At 38.8% G+C, this 16321-nt stretch overlaps 1 protein-coding gene across 3 annotated transcripts in view; it reads right to left on the bottom strand.

Moving 5' to 3' along the window:
* Nucleotides 1–16321, bottom strand: part of DOCK1 (dedicator of cytokinesis 1) — a 525973-nt gene that overhangs the window by 49690 nt on the left and 459962 nt on the right. For all 3 annotated transcript variants that reach the window (XM_067533435.1, XM_067533436.1, XM_067533437.1), the window contains exons 41-46: nucleotides 9176–9317; nucleotides 8860–8938; nucleotides 7581–7665; nucleotides 5558–5644; nucleotides 1751–1927; nucleotides 1427–1510 (exon numbers count right to left, since the gene is read on the bottom strand). In XM_067533435.1, coding sequence (XP_067389536.1) covers nucleotides 1427–1510; nucleotides 1751–1927; nucleotides 5558–5644; nucleotides 7581–7665; nucleotides 8860–8938; nucleotides 9176–9317 — 654 coding nt within the window. The remainder of the gene's footprint in view (nucleotides 1–1426; nucleotides 1511–1750; nucleotides 1928–5557; nucleotides 5645–7580; nucleotides 7666–8859; nucleotides 8939–9175; nucleotides 9318–16321) is intronic.

Raw genomic sequence — 16321 nt, 5'->3', positions numbered from 1 at the left:
GTTGCCAGCAAGATGATCCTCCTTTGGGGTAAAGTGTGTTCATGAGCACCAATAAAATTCATTTTTAATATGGTCATTAGGGGCAATGACAGTGCTGACATGAAGTTGCTCTCTTGGGATCAAATTATTTTCCTCTCTAGAACCTGCAGCCCCTAAAATCCAATCTGCTGTAAAACCTTACTAGGGAAAAAAATCAATAGAACTTTTGCAGACCAAACTAGTGTTTGTTCAGCAATAGTTTTACGGCCTTCCGAGGATTTTTGAATTTTATATCTCTGGTTTCTAAAATATCTAAAATTGAATCCTCTAAAAAATTTAATTATTCCATTTATAATAAAGACAGAATTGAATATAAAACACTATAATATACTTTTTTCAGGGTGAAAACATAACTAGTCACATCTGTGAATTTATCATAAAATTATTCTGAGGCCAATGAAGTATAGTCTTACAACAAAGCTAGAATTTGTTTTCCTGTTTTTCCTGAGATGTATTCTTTAGTAGTCATAAATGCAGCTCTTCACAGAGGTATTATGTTTAAGGCATGGGACTTGGAGATCTGGGTCCTATTTCTGGTTTACTACAGATATCTGTGTGACCACTTAAGTTATTTAAAGTATGTTTCTGCTATGAATAGTGATTTTAAAAATGGCATTGTGAAGTTCCACCATATATATATCACAATATATCATGTATTATGTGCGTGTGTATTTTCCAATTTCGAAAGGTGTCCTGGGAATGAGGAAAAAACTCCACAGAAATCCTTGCCTCATTTACTAAGCATTTTGTGTAAACATGACTTTAATTGACTGTCTATCTTTCATACACAGTATACAGTACTACAAAATGCTACATACGTACATCTATGGTTGCAGAAGATATTGTATGCTATATATTATTTGAAGAAATAGTAAGTGATCATGTAAATAGACTACATTATAATGCATTTGCACAAGGGGACAGACTTATGGTTGAACATGTAACTTAGGCATTTAAATTCTGAGTGCTTAAACTGTAAAGCCTTAATACTCTTTTAACTTAATTTTTAATGGAATTCTTTATTAAATTAGCACTATATAGGGAAAAATTAGAACTAAATTTACTAGAGAATTGGCTAACACTATTATAAAATTATTAAAATCATTTGAAATATAAAATGTATTTTTATCTTTAAACTGGTAACAGGAGAGACTCTGTAATAAAAAAAAATGGGTTAATAAGGTTAGTCACTTGTGCGATTACCAAATGACAAACTATTTCTGATTTGAAAAGATGAACTTCAGCTCATGTTCTAAGACAGTCTTAAATGCCACAGGAATGTATACACTAGGGTAAATGGTTTGATGCCTGAATTGTGTCAAAAGTGACAGCAGGCTGCCTTTGTATGCCACTTGGCCCAGGCACAATTTGAATTAGACAGTTTTACCTGCCATGCTATCAGGTCCTTTAGTTTTTCTATCTTTTCATGATCTTCTGGATGCTCATGGATGTATTTTTCAGTAAAAAAAGCCTAATGAAGACAGAAAAGTATCAGTTATTTCAGTTGTTTCTCTTTCTCCGTGCCACAGAATTCCTTTATAAATATCATCCCTTTACAATATACTCGAGACATGGAAATTTTAGCTTTCCAAACCTGACCTATAGTGCATGTATTAACACATGCATGCATGCACACATATACCAGACGCTTGATCAGATGTCATAACCAAACAGATATAGAAATATAGAACATAGCTAATTTTGAACATACCTTTTCATAGTTTGTGAACCCTCCCATGACTGCAGGATCCACAATGCCATTAAGTAGCATAGAGAGAGGGTTAATAGGTAAGTCTGAATCATTTAAATGCTGTTGAACCATATTGTTGATCTTATCATTTGTTAACTGCATGGTTTCTATTGCATTTTCTAGTGGACTGATTTCAACCTAAAAGAATAGCACAAAAATAAGTTTTAGTTACTGGTCCAATGGTCACATAGTAGGCCACATTTGAATAGTTTGCTCCCCACCAAATCATCCCAGTGACAAACAATAGATTTTAGAGTGAAAGAGGAATTTTAGTCAATAGCTGCAGGAAGGCGCAGTTTCTACTAGGCAAGATATATAATGTTGATACTGCAGTAACTGATATGATATAAACAGATAAAAGGTTTACTGTTTTTCACTATTATAGCATAATTACTGCACAGGCCAAAGTTCTCAGAAAGATCAAGCAAGTCTAAAAAGTTGGAATTGCTTTGACAGTGCCCATGTGAGTGTCTAGTGAGATACTGAGGAAAATTATGCACATGAAGACTTATGGACAAGCAACTCTTACAGGGGACACAAGAGTGATCCAGTTAAAATAATGGTAACAGTAAAGCCAGCATCTTGGACTGGATTGCCTGGTGGCCTTTGATGATGCATTCTTCAGAAATTCAAATGTCAAAAAGGGAGAAAGTACTTCTGCCTGGCTTTTGAAGTAACTGTTTTGGTAGCCTCTCAGAAAGTTGTATTAAATATGTTGTATAAAAGGCATTTGTACCATCACATTTCTCAGCACTGTCTTCATCCTAGTTTGGATAATTAAACCAAAAATAATGCTTTCTTCTGGGGTCTAAAGTTACTGCATTGTTTAAAGTAGAGGGTCCTCAAATTCTTTAATAAGGTGAATCGGTTCTTAATAGATAGATTGCATGTGTGCCCCTCCCTCCCATCATATGGACCACTTTCCATCATTTGTGATCAGATAACATCCTTCTGGCAACTAAAACAGTTGCTTATGCCTAAAAGTAATATCTGGGAAATATTTAAAATATAGCTAAAATACATATAAATGTGATTTAACACTGTGCATGAGGAGAGCAAGATCTCTACAGACCACCAGCAGGTCCTCTAAATACCCCAAGTGATACCCACCATGATTTGGAAATCTCTCTATGGAAGAGTGTTAACGATCTAGCCTATTTATCCAAAAAATGTTGTGTAGGAATGGAAAATGGGGGGTTAATTGGGGCCTGTTAGGAAAATGCAAGTGTGTACTTGATTACACTCCAATTTACATAAACTTTACATAAATGAAGCACTTCAAGCTAGCTATCAGTTGCTTAACACGCTTCTAAGAGCCACTTATAATCACATTTCTTTAGTTGTCACTCTTACACCTGCTATCTGATTAAATCAAGTCTGTTCTAATTATCATTTTAAAAAGTGCATTTTGAGCATTATTTTAGAATTCAAGGTTTCATGACAAATGACTCTGATTGTCTGTTAACTAAGTTTGTGCACACAAACTTTTAAAATGAATATTGAACTTGTAAACCTGTGTATTCAAACCAGAAACCTGATTTTAAAAGATATGCTCATCTATTCATTATGGAGAAACACCAGTATCTGATCTGTCAGTCCAATTAGAATTTAAGAGCTCAAATTTAAAATATTCAATACCCACCACAACCTGCTTGCAAACAATCTACTGACCAAGAAGTATTAGTAAAAGTGAAGCAAATCATATCAAACAACAAATTAAAGGAAACCATAAGTTTCAATTAGTTATTCACTAAAAGAAAAAAATGCATTTATTAAATTATTTGATCCTCTCTAGTCAATGATTTGATGTGGCATCAGCCCTTTATTTAAAAATCTTATAAAATGGTCTTGTAGCTCTATCAACAACCTATCCTATGTTCAGAGATAGCTTCATTCATTGTGTTCTGTAACGTATCCAGAGTATTTATATCAGGAACTAAAAATGTTGTGTTATAGAGGTGCAAGATTTGCAACTATACTGCTATAGAGTTTTACCTGATACGAATGTTTATCAACAGCTAATAAGTGCCTTTATAGTAAATATATGTTACGTATTAGGTCAAAAATCATCCTTTTGTTCTCCTCCAACACTGTTACTTTTGTTTTTGTTTCCTTCTTTCAGCTATGTGAGTAATATAATCCTTGCTTACAAAAGGGTTATGGAAAAAGCTCCATTAGACAGATGTATATGCACATTTCTATCGGATGAATAGCAGTAAAGGTGCACAGGTACAAAGTGGATTAAGTGGCCTGTCAGACTGTGTTCTTAACTCAGAAGGTGAAGGCGTTTTCATCAGATGTTCCAGTTTTTACAGAAAACAATTCTTGAATAGGGAAGGAAAATGATAGCATAATCTATCAGGATTATGTTGAAAATACAAAATTCATAAAAAACTTCCAAATGGTTTATTCAGTTACCTAACGTTGTCAAACATCACATTCGTATTCTGTTACTATAGATACCATAGTCATTTTCTGCATTACTTTTGTTCATCTAAATACAACTGTCCAACAGAATCTCAATGGAGCAATAAAATGGTTTTAATTAATGATATGCAAATTGTCCTTTCCCTTTAAAAAAAAAAAAAAAAAGTCTCACAAGCAAGATTTTAAAACTGCAGCAAGTAACAGTGTTTTCACTGCGACTTAAAAATGACAGCCATGTAAGAGTAATTTAGTATGTAAGGTATTTTATGGATATATTTTATGTAAACAGTTTCATTATGAACTAGAAAAAGGGAGGTAAACATCTGTTAAAATTCTTGGTGACTTTTTAAGGCATATTTTAGCTAACTTTAACAAATAAAGAGAAATCAAACAATTTAATCAATAATGATATTTACAGAAGAAATTTAGTCAGCAAAAGTAATTTTAATTTACATCTTTCCCTTAGATAAATTACAGTTAAAATATCCAATTCCTGATTCTAAAAAGCAATACTTTTGTGGTCTTTACAAATTAGTGCTCTTATACACAGTCTTGGCAGCATTTTTTTTTTCATAATTTCGACATAATATTTTATTTTTAAAGTTCTTATCAATTAACATTTTCATAACTGTGCAAAATCATTTGCTTTAAGCATTTTTCAATTTTTAGTTATTTAAATTTTCACAGTTGTGAGAAATTATGGGGAGGTCAGATGACAGGAGGGGCCAGACAATATTTAACGGCAATAGATGTTGAGATTCAGAAAGATAAAGCTTCATAACGGTTAAATCACAAATTGTCAACTTCACAGAAATAAAATTTCAAAATAAATATCCTTAAATTAAACTCGAATAAGTTCTCAAGTAGCATTTTTCTTACTTTGCCTATCTGTACATTATTATTATAGCTGGAAGTACTTTTTAGCTAATTTGTGTGCTTACGGTGAAATTGACACTTATTAACAAAAATCTAATCCTTCCAAACCTACTTATATAGCAGTGAACTTAAATACCTGCTTAAAGTTAAGCACGAGTAGTCCCTTTGATTTTAATGTGGCTACTCCTGTGCTTAAAGTTAAGAAGTGCTAAGGAATTTTGCTGAATTGGGGTCTAGAGTTTTATATGATACACCATTCACATTTTTGTAACAGTGATGGAAGAATACCACTTTTGCTATCAGAGCAATCATCTTAGTCAATAAACAACAATAACAGGTCACACATGGTTCCACTGATTAGGTTTTGAGGGTAAGCAGAGTTATATACACTGCATATATTCAGTAACCAGAAAAAAAAAGTTCTGATTAGGTAGTCTCAGTAAATTCATCCTGAATTATCCTTACCATGAAAATTGATTTGACTTCAAACCATCTTAAAATTCCTGGTAATTTATATGCTGTCACATAGATGGTTCTCTCAATCCACATATTCTGCAAATATAACATAAAAAAGGTTAGAAGTAACATGTTAGCAGATTGATAGCCTTTATCCAGACCAAAAATTTACAATTTTATTATCAGAAAGAAGAACTGCAGCAATATAGAAATAACAAAGCTAAAAAAAAAAAAATGTAAATGGAATCTGTATGTGTATTTCAGGGGTATGTCTGTGGCTAGATTGGTCTCAATATGCTAGCTAATGTGCTATTTAACAGTCAAACATTGTTCTTTTAACTAAAATGTAACACCTAAAAGCTCCACCTGCTTCTGCTGAAGTCATTTTCCAACTAATCTGTTTATGATGTGAAAAGCACATTAAACAAAGTGGGATGACAGACTTCAGGAACAAATGTATCTATGGAAATCCACAAGCATAGAAACCCCACTCCATTCTCTGAGTGGACTATTTTAAATACATCTTAAAACAAATTTCCTGGGTGTAATTTTTAGGGTTCTCACATTAGTGCCCTAAAAAGTGCCCTTACAGACTGTATCTTTTATTTAAAAAAAAAAAAAAATCTTAGTGAGGTTAAGGGCAAGGAGAAGCAGCTTAATTTTAAAATTTCCTTATCTTCAACTTTAAATTATTGCTTTAATTATTGCTCGTTTATATTTGTAAATGTTAAAATCATGATGAAAATGTTTCTTTACAAATTTTGTTTTATTTGGCCCTGCTGCCCCATTTTAAATGTGGGAATATATTGGCATGGCTGTCTTTTATTAGGCCCTATCTCACTCAGGAGCCTAAATCCCAAAGAAAGTCAACAGGACATAAGGGCTAGATTTTTAAAGGTATTTAGGTGCCTACTGGGATTTTCAAAAGCACACAGGTGCCCAGAGTTAGGCAGCGAGGTGCTTTTCAAAAATCGCATTAGGTGCCTACATGCCTTAAAAATCTGGCCCTCAACTCCTAAGTGTTTTAGTTATTTTAACTTTTTCTAATATGAAATCAAGATGCATTGAACACTGGTAGCACTTTATCTTGCCAAAATATCTTTGTTGGTTTTTGCACCAGCATCATCCCTTGATGAAGGGAGCGTTTTCTTCCATCTCATCGAGGATCACTTTGATTAGCAATTAAGTCTACTTTGAGCAGCAGAACAGCCAGTTGTGGCAAAGGGGTTGTCAAGTGAATCAGGATAGGCTGGCATGGTAGGGGGAAACCCTGAGTGAGTATCCTCTACCTACAGTGACAGTGTGGAGTTCTGCAACAGACCAACCCCTCATAGAACAGCAGATTACGATTGATAGCCTGTATGGTGGTGTAAAATTGCCGCTCTCTACTAAGAGCAAATGGTGAAATGGACAATGAAACTGGGGAGGCTATTCACAATTCTCTGCTCTAATGCAATTCCTGTCTATTCAAAAGGCACAAAGAGCCTGCTATTCCAAAGAAAATTGAGATCTACAACTGAAAAATGATATACAAGTACAAAATACTGTTATCATTACAACTCTTACTATGCCATGAATATGTTGGGGGTGGGGAGGTAGGGAAAAAGTGCTTGATTTTGTGGCTTGTTGTAACCAATTTAGTGGACATAGGCTGTAATAAGAGAAAGAGCTTCACTGACCATATGGGGAATCATGTGTCTTTGTAAAATATTTATTGCTGCAGCAAAGCCAGGTTTTAAAAGATGTCTGGCTGGCATCCTTAAGGTAAGACAGCTTTCAGTGAAGGATGGTTACATTTTAAGGCCAGAGAGTTTTGTATTTCTCCTGCAAAGTGGTCAAATACTCAACAAACTAAAGACAACTTTGTTCATTTTTCTTAGTGCTAGAAAACAGAATTCATGATACATGTAGTTTTTATTGCACTCATAGTAAATTCAGTCCCATTTTAATGCACAATTACAAAAATCAATCAATCAACACCAACTAATCAAAACATAACTGTCACGCATTCACAAAAAAGAAAAAAAATTACCGCAAATTCGTTATCTGGGTTTTTCTCTCCTTTTCGGACAGGCCGTGAATACTCAAATCGTTGGACTTCATTTACCCTATAGAAACTGAATTAAAAAAAAACTAAACAGATTGCAAAACTACAAACGTATTTTCTATTGCAGCATGTTTAATGGTTAGAACATTTAATTAAAATACTGCTGAACCTTCTGTTAACAAAGAAGATGATTCATAGTCTACCCCATGGCTCTGAGTCTGCAAATGTGTATGGATGCTGTGTAGTTGTAGCCTTGTCGGTCCCAGGATATTAGAGACACAAGGTGGGTGAGATAATATCTTTTATTGGACCAACTTCTGCTGGTAAGAGAGAGAAGCTTTTTAGCCACACAAAGTTCTTCTTCAGGTCTGGGAAAGGAACTCCCAACATCATAGCAAAATGCAAGGTAGAATAGATTGTTTAGAATAAGTAGTTAGAGCATATTGTAAGGGACCATTCAAGGTAGCATGGTTTGTTAACATTTCTGCAGTCATAGGACAAAAAGAGGGGATTAGTGGGTTACAGACTGCTGTAATAAATCATAAATCCATAAAGAATTACTCTGCTAGACACCAAAAATCATAGACTGAACAGAGACATTGGATTTATGGCTTATTGCAACAATCTGTAACTCGCTAACCCCCTCTTTTTGTCCTACAACTGCAGAGGCGTGCCGCTGTTTTTAGTAACTACAAGAGGTCACTACTCGGGGGCTAACAGTGGTCTGCAAAGATTAAGTACCAGGTCCCGGTAAATTTACCAATATAGGCTGAAGGCCCACAAGTAGCCAGGTGAAAAGGGACATTCAGAATGATATAGCTTAAAACACATACTTTGCTTTTCTCCTTTCAGCTCCTGTCATGTGTCTGTGAATATAATGGTCGCTTGGTTCCTGCTTGCCTACAGTATCACATCATTCACTGTGCTGTGATGTCACAACTAACACAGATGTCTGCTTAGCCATGGAGCCGTCCCAAAGGAGTGACATAACTAACTTTTATTATTATTTATTTATTGTTTTACAGTAATACCTAGCAGATCCAGTTATGGATCAGGACTCCATTGTGATACGTGCTTGGGCTAACCTCCTCAAGTGTGTCTGTCTTTGTTATCTTCGGTGGCTGCTTATAGAAACATTTTAAAAATCAAACACACACTAACAACAAAGAATAATTACAATTTATAAGGGTTTATGTTAATTTAAGTGTTCTATGCAAGTCATTCACCCAGACTGGTAAGAAGGTAGAAATAACCAAAAACTCACCTTACAATTTGCTCTGATACCGGCTTGTGAAATTTGGGTGGTAAATCAAGTTTTGGCTTTACAGTAAAACACTGAATATCTGAATTGACAGGTTAAGAATTGAAAAGAGGCAGAAATTAAATTATGCAGGAGAGGTGGTTCAACTGAGAAATGTCTTTCTTTAAGAATTTTCTATCAAAATTGGCATAAAGACAGTAATAGATCAATAAAAAACATAAAAAGTGTCATGAACTACTGTGCAGTCTTAGCAACAATAACAAATTCTCAGTCTGATTAGATTACATGAGCCTAGGCATATAGTAATTTCCAAGGATACACTGGCCAGGGGAGTTTTTAATATCATCGCCTGGTGGAGATGTTGTCTTCATTTTTTCGGCATTTGGAAATTGGGTTAATAACCTTGCTTCAAAGTCTTCACGACGTTCATATTCCTTCCCCCGGTAAATGAACACTTTGTTCTGGAAACAGATTAAGCAATGAAATTCATATTCACAGTAATTTCACTATAAAATAATACCTAGTGCTCTGAAAGTGTATCTGAAAGCTTCTTCTAATGCTGCTGCTAATGGTAGAAGAAGTTACACACCATCTGCAGTAACATTGTTTCTTCGAGATGTGTCCCTGTGGGTGCTCCACTGTAGGTGTGTCTGCATCCCTGCGCTGCTGATTGGAGAACTTTGGTAGCACTGTCTGTTGTGCCCGCATATGCGCTGTCTCTCCTTGTGCTGCATGAGACTAGCCAGTGCGCATGGCCTCACCGTCTTCAATTCCTTCTCTACTGTAGAGTCATAACAAGAACTCCGAAGTAGAGGGGAGGAGGGCGGTGAGTGGAGCACCCATAGGGACATACATCTCAAAGAAACATCGTTACTGCACAGAATGAGTAACTTCTTCTTCAAGTAATGTCCATATGGGTGCTCCATTGTAGGTGACTACCAAGCCTTACCCTTTTAGGAAGGCTGGGACTTCAAAGTCGGATTAGTCACCGCTGATAGAACTATGGAACCGAAGATGGCATCAGAGTCTGAGTCCCCAGTAATTGTGTAGTGTTTCGCGAAGGTATGGACTGATGCCCACGTCACCGCTCTACAGATCTCTGAAACAGGGACGTCTTTAAAGAAGGCGACAGATGAGGAGATTGATCTCGTGGAATGCATACGTATCGGGTCCAGAGGGGTCATATTAGTGGACCTGGTAGCACTGTTCAATGCGAGACGAACTTGGACAGCCTTTGGGCTGATATAGCTGAGCCCTTAGATGTTTCTGCAATGGAAAGGAATATCCTAGGGGACTTCCTGAAGGGTTTTGTCCTATCAAGGTAGAATGCCAGAGCTCTTCTGACATCTAGCATATGCAAAATAGCCTCCATATTGTCTCAGTGAGGCTTAGGATAAAAGGCTGGAAGGGATGAAGGGATGAACCTGGGATGAGGCCTAAGTGTGACCTTATCTGGGAAGAATATTGTATATGGGGGATGTGCCATTAGGGCTGCTATTTCCCCAATTCTCCTACCTGAGGTAATTGCAATTAAGAAAACTGCTTTCTTCAATTGATGTGACAGTGAACAGGTGGCCATAGGCTTGAAAGGGGGCCTCATGAGCCCTTTCAGCACCAGACTGAAGTCCCACGAAGGGGTAGAAAGGCAAGGTTGTGGGAAGAGGTTTGTTATTCCCTTTGGAACCTCTTAGTGGTCAGGTGTGATAGGACTGAGTGCCCTTCTACAGGTTCATGAAAAGCTGTAATGGCTGCTGGGTGAAATTTGAGGGAACCCAGAGATAACCCAATTTCTTAAGAGTCAGGATATAGTCCAGAATATGAGGGAGAGATGCTGAGACTGGAGAAATTTGCTTGGATGAGCACTAAACCTGCAACCTGGATCATTTCTGCAGGTAAGTACGGCGAGTGGAGGGTTTTCTGCTGTGTAATAGGACCTCCTGTGCTCTTTTGAGCATGATGATTTTAAATGTTGGAACCACATAAAAGCCAAGTCTTTAGGCGGAGGATCCCCATAATGGTGCATCTCTTGTCCTGAGAGAGAAGATACGGCATGGGAGGATTGGCGGGCACATTGTGAGCTATATCAGAAAAGGATACCAGGTTTGTTTCAGCCATGTGGGAGCAATGAAGATTACATGGGCTCTGTCCCTTTTTATCTTTAATAGGATCTTTAGTAGGAAAGGAAATGGAGGAAAGGCATAGAGAAAGTCCTTGTCCCAGGGAAGGAGAAGAGCATCACCCAGGGACTGCAGGCCTATCCCTGCTCTGGAGCAGCACTGCTTGCACTTCCTGTTCAGGTGAGCGGCAAACAGGTCTGTGGATGTTGTTTCCCAACATGTGAACACATCATAAAGTATTTTCGGGAGCATCCTCCATTTGTGGTCATCTGGCAATTTGCAGCTTAGACTGTCCACTACCTAGTTCTGCAAGCCTGGGAGGTAAGCTGCAGATACAGTGATATTGTGAATGAGACGCCAGTTCCAAAGCTTCATCGCTTCCAAGCACAGGAGGCTCCCCCTTGCCGATTGATATAGTACATGTAAGCTATGTTTGTCCATAAGGATCTTTTCGCGAGACCCTGTTATGTGCAGTAGGAAATGATCACAGGCATTCCTGACCGCTCTCAACTCAAGGAGATTGATATGCAGGTATATCTCTGAAGGATACCATTTTCCTTGTATTTTCAGGTCATTTAGATGTGCAAGGGATGCGTCTGTAGCGAGGATTGCCACAGGCGGCATCTGGAGAAAAGCAGTCCCTTGACTGGGTTCCTTCAGGAGTTCAGGGAATCTTTAACCCTGGAGGGCAGAGACAATGATTTTCGCAGAATGTCTCTGTTCGGCTGGTATACTGAGCCAAACTATATCTGCAAGCATCACATATGAAGCCTGGCATGTGGGATCACCGCAGTGCTGCCTGCCATATGCCCCAGAATTTGGAGGCAAACTCTGGCTGACACTTGCAGGTTGCATTGAGCCATGTCCATAGATACCAAAGACGTCCTGAGGAAGGAAGGCTTTGACCTGAAGAGCATCCAGGTTGGCCCCTACCAACTCCAGATATTGGACTGGTATAATGGTCGACTTCTGGTAACAATCATATAATGTCCTCAGTGGCTTGATGAGCCTCCTGTATAGACAGACAATGAGGAGGCAGTTGTCCAGGTAGGGATAGATCATAATCCCTCAAGAGCACAGGTGAGCCGCTATTACCAAGAGGACTTCGGAGAACACTCTTGGGCTGAAGACAGTTCAAAGGGCAGGACTGTGTATTGATAATGACTGTTCCCTAAGGTGAACCTTAGGAAGCATCTGTGATCCAGTAATATTGCAATGTAGAAATAGGCATCCTGTAGGTCAAGGGCCAAAAACCAATCTCCTTGTTCCAATGAGGGAATGATTATCAACAGGTATCAATGTTGAATTTCTGAGCTTTGATAAACTTCTTGAGAGCTCTGATCTAGGATGGGTCTCCAACCTCCTTTTCTTTTCAGTGTTAGGAAATATCAAGAGTAGAACACTTTGCCTCGCAGTTGTTGAGGTGCTGGTACTATGGCTCCTAACTGCAGGATACAGTCTACCTCCTGCTGTAGCAGGCTGTCGTGAGAAGGGTCCCTGAAGAGGGATAGGGAAGGGTGTTGTGGAGCAGGTAGGGAGGAAAAGTGGATGGAATAACCAAGGTTGATGATTTCCAGGACCCATTTGTCTGTGGTTATGCACTCTCAGGCACTGCAGAATGCTGCAGGGGCCAAATGGGGTAGTTGGGAGTGGTCTTGCAGTGCCTTGACCTGCTCACCAAAAGTGTTTCTGAGTGGCTGGTTAGGTGAAGGGCTTGGTCCCAGAGGGCTTGCATCTAGAGAATTTATCTGAGGCATGAATTTGGACGAGTATGGTCTCTGATGGTATTGACCACTAAATCATCCCTTTTATCCCAGATTATAGATACTCAAAGAACTGAGAATTGCCCTGGACTCTTTCAGCGAATGGAGGGAAGCATCAGTTTTCTCTCTAAAGAGACTCACACTTTCAAAGGGAAGGTCTTCAACTGTGGTCTGCACCTTCTTCGGGAATCCTGAGAGGTGGAGCCATGACACTCGCCTCATCTCCACAGCCGTGGAGATGGTACTGGCCGTTGTATCAGCTGCATCAAGGAACAACTGTAAGGCTGTCTTTGCCACCAACTATCCCTCTTGGATGATAGCCTTGAAAGTGTCCTGAGAGGCTTCTGGCAATTTCTCAATAAAGTCATTGAGTCTATTATAATTGGTTTAGTCATACTTGGCTAGTAACACCTGGTAGTTGGCAATTTGAAATTGCAGGGAGGCTGACAAGTATGCCTGCTTGCTGAAAAGATCTAGGTGCTTCCAGTCCCTGTTGTATGGCGTGCTTCTACAGCAGTGTTGCTGACCTTATGAGTTGACCACATTCACCACGATGGAGCTGGGTGGTGGGTGGTAAAGAGGAACTCAGAGTTCTTAGTGGGGACATAATATTTTTTGTCTGCCTGCTTGCAGGTCAGAGCTACCGAAGCCAGAGTTTGCCATGCCGCCTTGGCTGGGTCCAGGATGGTCTGATTAATTGACAGGGCAATTGTGGCGATAGTTGAGGCATGCAGAATATCTATCAGCTTGTGGTGGATGTCTTTTACCTCCTCCAGGGGTATATGGAGAGTATCACCTATCCTCTTTGGTAATTCTTGGAATTGCCTGAAGTCATCCACCAGAGATGGTGGTGACAGCATAACTGCCTCCTTAGGGGACAAGGAAGATGTGGTCTTAGGTATGGTTTCTTCCTCTGCTTTCCCTTCTTGCTCCTCCATGTCTTGGATTGAGACTCACAATGATGCGGCCCAGGGAGCATATCTGGAGGGATCCTGGGTCACACTTGGTGCTCCCAAGGCTGGTTGCTAGTGTGCTGCCCATGGATCCCAATATGGCCATTGTGGTTGCACAGGGTCTTCTGGAGGTGCCTAAGGGTGACCATACCAGGTGTTGGCAGTGCTATCTAGCAATACATTCCCAGAGCCTGATGGTAATAGATCCCGTGTGGAGCCTGGGAAGAATACATGGAAGCCTCATCTTGCTCCCTATCTGACCCTCGCTTGATAGTGGTGGGGAAGGATATGGCCGAGGGGAATTGTCCATTGAGTCGCTTCAGCATGGTTCCGGAGCTCCAATACCGAGGTGCAGAATAAGGGTCACCTAAGATCATCTGATCTTCAGATTGTTGGAAGTCTGTTGGTACCATGACCAATGTCAGCAGAGGTGCTGGTGATAGGGACCTGGCCCATGCCGACCTCTCCAGTGCCGAATGGGCTGGTGTTGTTGGCAGTAGTGTTTAGTATACTGGGAGCATCTTAGGGCGTTTGCCCTTGTCCTTGTGTACCATGGCTTCAGTGCCCATGCCCAAGGGACTGTGGGCTTTTCAGCGGTACTGGACAGTCAGCAGGAGGCCTGGGGATCAGATTGTCTCGATGCTGAGGACACTGAGCGAGATGAAGATTGCTTTTGGTTATCACTGGGCTCGCTAAGAGGGCTCCTGTCTCTTTTCCTCGATTTAGGAGAGTAGTCCCGACCGTCTTTTCAAACTGCTATCCCTCAACATAGAAGGTTGCGGGGAAGACTCACACCTGACTGAGGGCTGACTCCATAAAGATGATCTTCTGGCAAAGCTTTCTGTCTTTATGGGATCTCTTGCTTTGGGAGGAAGCCCTTGCTTTGGTTGTGACCCTCGCCCAGACAACAAATGCACTGAGTGTGCTTGTCTGAGACTGGGATTGCCTCTCTGAAAGAGTGACATTTCTTGAAGCCCTGAGAGCTGGGCATACCCTTATCCAGGAGGTCCTCCCCCTTGCTAGGGGGCCAATGTACAACAAAGTCTTTTCTTTTCTTTTCTTTTCTTTTCTTTTCTTTTCTTTTCTTAGGCACAGTCAAATAAAAGATAAGATAAGATAAGCAAACTGGAGGTTTGCAAAGTAAAAGATTTACAATTGAAAGGGAACATAACAAAACACTAATGGACTGTTAAATGCTCCATCTCTAGCCAGGGGTGGTTGAGAATGAACTGAGGATGGTTAGCCCAGGTGAGCTGGCTAGCCTTGTGACCCAGCACAAGGAGAGACAGCGCATGTGTGGGCACAATGGACACTGCTATCAAAGTTCTCCAATTAGCAGCACAGGGACGCAGACCCATCTACAGTGGAGACCCATAGGGACACTACGCGAAGTAGATATATAAAACATTTAGTTTACAACTGAACGACATAAAACAGTTTACAAGTATTATGGTCCCATTTTAGCAAAGCACTGAAGCATGTGCTTAAATTAATCCATATTCATTAAAGCCATTAAATACATATTGAACTTTAAGCACAGCCTCAAATCCCATTGAAATTAATGAGACTTTAGTATGTGCTTAAATAAGGGCCTATGTCAAATAATTAAGGCCCTGATTCAGTAAAGCTCTTGAGCACATCTTAACTTTAAGTGCATAAACCACCTTCCTGAATATCTGAAAAAATACTGACCCCAGTTATTCTCCCCATTGATTTCACAAATTCTCTTTTGAAGATAATGGTGTTTGCATGGTATATCAGAGCAGAATTTAGGTATGTCTAAACATTTACAAAAACAATTCTTGATGAAATGAGTATACAAGGAATATAAGAGATTCCTGCTACATCTGGCAGGACAGTTTCCATATAGTCTGTAGTTATAAAATGATATTTTATTGCATCATTTCTCAACTCTAGTGCATAGCACTTCATATACATCCAAAGACGATCCTATATATCTAATTTAGCTTTTCTAAAAGGATGGAGATATTGTGGATATCATTTTAGTTCTCTCAAACAGGTTTCTATTAATATTTTACAGTTATCTAAAAATAACAGATTCTATATTATTATTTTAATGCCAGGTCATTCCTACTTATTGCTTTGTGTCACTGACCATAACGACAATTAAGATAATTTAATTTTAATTGAGTTAGGCATTCAACAAATACACAGTTCTAAAGGTCAGTATATTGTATAATAAGAAGCACATAAGTTTAGAGCGCAAAAGCGATCAAGACACATTAAAATTAATTTTGATATGAAAGTAACTCTCTAATCTGCAAATGTTTTATCTTATTATTATTCATCTCAGAAGTAAGACTTGTTGAAAAATTATAGACAGCTTAATAGAAAAACAAGGATTTGTGGAGCATAATGCTAATAATTTCTATAACAGTCAATTAAGTTTGGTTCTGCAGTGCTGCCCCTTGAAATTGACAACAGCTGAAAAATATTTATCTCTATTTGAGAATATATATATGAAGATAGATACATTAAAAGTGATTCATTCATATAACTCAAAGAAAAAAATGAAATACAGGAAAGATCTTGTACTTAGAACCTTTTCTGTCAACGATACACTTAATAGCCAAACATTACAGATTTTATTGCTAATATATATATACATATA

Source organism: Emydura macquarii, unplaced genomic scaffold (assembly GCF_026122565.2).
Source record: "Emydura macquarii macquarii isolate MOO-44397 ecotype Brisbane River unplaced genomic scaffold, CSIRO-AGI_Emac_v2 contig_3343, whole genome shotgun sequence".
In the NCBI taxonomy this organism is placed as follows: domain Eukaryota; kingdom Metazoa; phylum Chordata; order Testudines; family Chelidae; genus Emydura; species Emydura macquarii.
Note: the sequence above shows the minus strand (reverse complement) of the source record. Positions and strands in the feature narration are given on the sequence as shown.